The sequence below is a fragment of the Mercenaria mercenaria genome, chromosome 2 (assembly GCF_021730395.1).
Source record: "Mercenaria mercenaria strain notata chromosome 2, MADL_Memer_1, whole genome shotgun sequence".
Taxonomy (NCBI): domain Eukaryota; kingdom Metazoa; phylum Mollusca; class Bivalvia; order Venerida; family Veneridae; genus Mercenaria; species Mercenaria mercenaria.
This window is the reverse complement of record NC_069362.1, coordinates 68,421,951-68,426,830: the sequence shown is the minus strand read 5'-3', so window position 1 is coordinate 68,426,830 and position 4,880 is coordinate 68,421,951. Positions and strand designations below refer to the sequence as shown.

General features: G+C 34.5%; 1 protein-coding gene across 1 annotated transcript; it reads right to left on the bottom strand.

Moving 5' to 3' along the window:
- Window positions 1-3,047: 3,047 nt before the first annotated feature.
- LOC128555202 (lysophosphatidic acid receptor 3-like) lies at window positions 3,048-4,162 on the bottom strand. The gene has a single exon (XM_053536841.1). It carries the CDS (start codon window positions 4,155-4,157, stop codon window positions 3,552-3,554), a length of 606 nt encoding a protein of 201 aa, XP_053392816.1. The 5' UTR covers window positions 4,158-4,162; the 3' UTR covers window positions 3,048-3,551.
- Between the last annotated feature and the right edge of the window lie 718 nt (window positions 4,163-4,880).

Here is a 4,880-nt window from a genome sequence, read left to right as displayed (position 1 = left end):
TGCATTCAGGTAAACTAGTGGACTAAGAATGAAGATATTACGAGGTGAATTCAAATCATGATACATGTATATATAAATGCGACTTTGTGTAGCCATTGAAACTTACTGTGTGTTTCACCTGTAAACATATATGACCATGTTATACAAAGGTCGAACTGTACAAAACAATCGACTTTTGACAGCAAAACGTTAAATCATTTTTGAACAGCACCTGTAACTGTGACTGCTATGTTTAAGGAGCATGCTATCAAAATCAACATTTCTTTCGTAAATATTCTGATGTTAAAATATAATTCCTTATAGCAAAGACATTTATTAATTAAATGCAACATTATCCTGCGTCTACGCATCTGAACTTCCATTGTCATTAATAAAATCTACAGAAATATCCTTTGGAAGCATAGAACAAGTAAAATAACAACAGACTTGGCTGAATACGGACTTTGGTAACAGGTAATTCCTCACGGCCACCAATAACGGCTTTTAGTTCCTAATTCTCTTACAATTAGATTTGTGATGTACTCCATGATCCCGACGGACCAGAAAATATAACCACGCTAAATTTTATTGCAACGCGATGGTAAATAAGTTTATACATATATTTAAGTATCATACATCGTTATCTTAAAGTGGAATTATACGCATTTTTCAAGTAAAATACAGCACAAATAGATATGTGTGTAAAAAGGGTGGAGGAAATTATAGTTTTTAACCCAGTATACCAAACTCTTCCTGTTACCATTACGAAATAATAACTTTTTAAATATGACTTTTCTTATTTTAACTGGGGCAGTCTTTTTAAGAAAAGTCAAACTGCTTGCAGGAGTTGCTTCCCTTCAACCTCAGAAATCTCTACTTATAGGTAAGGGAGATCATTGCGTACAAGACTGAAGAAATGAACTATTTTTTATTAGTCCGATTTCTTCATTTCTAAAGCATCACTTTCAAATACTTATGCGGCATTATTGTTAATTAAACACATTTAAATGCACAGCAACCGAAAACTTGCTTTTATAAAACATTCATCAAAAACACACTACGTGCTGTAAGATGCGCATAATGCCACATTAATAGATGGCTTTGTAACAATTATAGTTTTGAAATCCGTTTTTATCATGAAATATGCACGTGTTTTATTTTATTTACTTTTTGTTACAGGTGGACGCACGCTTACGCATCAGAAATGGCGACCTTTTCATGCTCATTTTATAGTTGGTAATATAATTCAATTTTGTCTTGTCTCCCTTTGACCGATAGTGAAGAGTCATCTGTTACTTTTATTAGCAGAAGACAGGTCTCAGTTATCCAGAAATAACATTGAAAGTAAGCAGAGTGATACTATAGTACGGAATATATCAGGATTAATAATATCTGTCATGTGTTTACGAATCGGATAGAAATATCCGTCCCGAGCGCAGGTAGCCGAGGCACGAGAGTTATTTGGCATGGGGGGTGCCAGATGGGTTTTGCCGACATGGGTAAAATCACCGGAAACGCCAGTCCGGTATGCAAGAAACGCCAGTCCGGTGTGCAAGAAACAACAATCATTTATACAGGATGATATAACACACAGGGATACAAAACAGTAATTAATCAGATTAAACATGAACATTGACTGCCTGTGTCATTTACAGTCAGAAACTTCCAACAAACGGAGAGACAATGTTCAAATAATCTCCATTTACAGTTTTTTCTCTTCTAAGGAAAGAACATATATATTTTAAATGTTTCATGGCCTATTTCTGCCACGAGAAAGGTAGGTAGCTATCGTCGTAAAATAGTTATCTTTATAAAGCAAAGTTTTCCGAAAAGATTATTTCAATACCGGTATATTTCCCAATTTTTGTTTTCAAGGGCCGTGCAAGTTTCTTCCTTTTTTTACAGCAGGAAAAGAGTGTCTGCATCATAACCATTTTTGAGACTATCCTACCAGTAGACGTCCCATACAGTGTCACACCGGATGACAATTCTGAAGACCCTTTACATTATGGTTGAAGTACCTTTGAGGAGTACTGCATGAACGCTTAAGTGGGACCCGTTTTCATGAAATGCCATGTATATAGCCACCGGCTAATCTTTCCTAAAATTTCCCCGAGATAAGTGTTTTCATTTTAGGATTACTTACTTCCTAATTTTATTCGTTTGGTACGGGGACACTTCCTTACGTAGATTTGCAATATAATATTCATATTTATTATAACATACTGAATCAAACTGTGTTTCGTTCTAACTATACTTTCCAAGGATCATCTTAATTAAACCCCTTTACAGCTTGATTTGCAAAATCTTTAGTAGGGGTTTTCGTGAACTATACAAATAAAATTAAAAGGCTTTGCTTTCCATCAAGCCGAAATAATTATTTTGCAAGCTTTACAACAATCAATTAGCAGTTAACCAAAAAATCAAATTTTAAAACATGTTGTGTCCAAAATGGATGGAATTTGCAATGAAAAGAATCCATAAATAACATTGTTCACAATTTATTAAGATATCTTGAACATTATAAATGCATATAACTACACACGTAGTTCTGTAGAATAGCGGCCACTATGAATGGTGTTGTCATAAATATGTAAAGACACATCAAGAAAAAGCCTTGTTCTGGAAAACGTAGAACAAAGAGCTATGAAAGTCTGATGCAATGCGAAGAGCAAGCTGAATTTTTAGCTTAATTAGGTCTTTGTATTTACTCATATTGGTCTAAGAAGAATCATGTTTTCATATATCGAAATGTTAGGAAGAAGTTCTACGACTGCGGAATAATTTCACGAGGGTATAGCTCTAGGGGTTTGTACAGTTATGCACCACGTGTACAATTCCGCAGGCCAATTGTTCCGATAGTGTAAAAGATGGCTCTGGTTCACATTTAAAAAAATAATGTTTTGCCTTAAAATTCCGATGATAGGTTGCAACGTTTGTATGTGTATTCGTTTAGAGTTTACATCATTTCATAAACTATACATATACTATTTTAGAGATAGTACTTTATCAATACTATTAACAAGGTTTATACACTTCCCTCTATAATTAAAAACGTTATTTACATCACCATTCTTATAAATAGGTACAATCATACATTTGTTCGAGCCTCACTCGGGGCGTTTAATTCTTCATGTGAGGAAGCCATCTAGCTGGCTTACAGAAGGTCGGATGAAATAATGCATGGAGTGGCACTTGTGGTCTAAGCTAGAAAGTTGCCATATGACCAATAATTGTGATGGTGCAACGTTAAACCAAACAAAAACAAAAAAAAACCCAAAAAAACAATACAAAAACAATCATACATTTAAAACAAAAATCTTACGGCAGATTAATACATATTATTAAATAAATACGAAACATATATATGGTGGAATAAATAATTTGCATCAATGAAAAAGATAGATATATTGCCTCAAATTTTATTACGATTTAGAGATAACTACTATTCCTTCAACTCAAAACGTTCCCTCTCTTGCAAGAAATGGTATATTACCATCTCCTTCAGTTTGTGAAATTTGATGTACTTAAATAAATATCTTTTTAGACAGACTGTCTACCTTTTGTAAAATTCAAAATTCCACACTGCTAGCTCTATAGCTGGTTGCTGCTGACGGAGGTAATCGGTTGTCATCCTTGTAACAGAATTTACATTTCAATGTACTCTTGAATGCTTTTCTGAATTCTTTGTTTCTGTATCCATAGATAAGCCAGTTCATTGCTGAATTTAACAGACCGATTATCAGTGTACATCTTTTCACAAATTGAAAATTAGGCGTGTCCCAAAATGTGACCATGAAAATAAGTGTAACATAGGGTAACCAACATAGCACGAATGTTCCGAGGACAATTACCATAGTGACCATGTGCTGTAAGTCTGTTTTAGCTTTTGCATGGATATTGAAATGTTTATTACCCCCAATGTAATTCCTTCTACGTGCCTTTTTAACAGCAATACGCACCACTATCATATAAAATACAAAATTCACAATTAAAGCAGTGGTAAGTAGCCAATCATTGTACATTTGATAGGCCTCAGGCCAGACTACATTATGAGCACACTCTGTAGATGAGTTTGTAAAGCTGTTCACACCATACAGTGGTATCGAGCTATTGATTGCTACAACTGTCCAGCCAAAACATATCATAAGTGCCATCTTTGGTTTGGTTAACATCATTTTTGCACGAAATGGAAAGTTTATAGCTATAAACCTTTCTATTGATATCAAAAGTAAATTATAGCAAGACGTTCCTAAACTTAGGACAAAGAATCCTAGACAAGTCAAACAAACGTATTTGTTGCTTTTCCATCCGAACATGTCCGAAAGCATATCTGTTGGTATCAAAACTGCACCTACGATTAAATCCGAAATTGCCAAATTTGCAATAAGAATATGAATATTGCTTCGCAGTCTTGGAAATTTTGCAACGCTGTATAATATAAGCCCGTTCCCAAACACTGTCGGAATCATAACTGTATAATACACGATATGCCATACCGTAAAATATGCCTCGTTAACCATATCCGTTCAGGTCTACCTTCAGTTGTGATAAACTTATAACATGTGCGCAAAAAAGTCACGGAAAAAGCTGCTCTCTTTATATCTTTTAAGATAGAGATATCGGTCATTAAATTAAGTGCATGTTTTAGCCCATTACTGATGTTTGTCGAACAGCCGCAACCCTGTTAACAAGTGGTTGTTTGAAAGCTTTTCAAATAAATGAGATGTAAGGTAAAGTGTATCTCAGTTCGTAGGGACTGACTGTTTGACTAAAACATTTTATTCCTCAGTGACTATAATATCGATAATAATCTAATTGATTGTATCGCATTGATCCAGATCTGTAATGCATATAATAAGTCTCACAATGGCTTCTTTTCCCGTAAATACAGGCTTGGT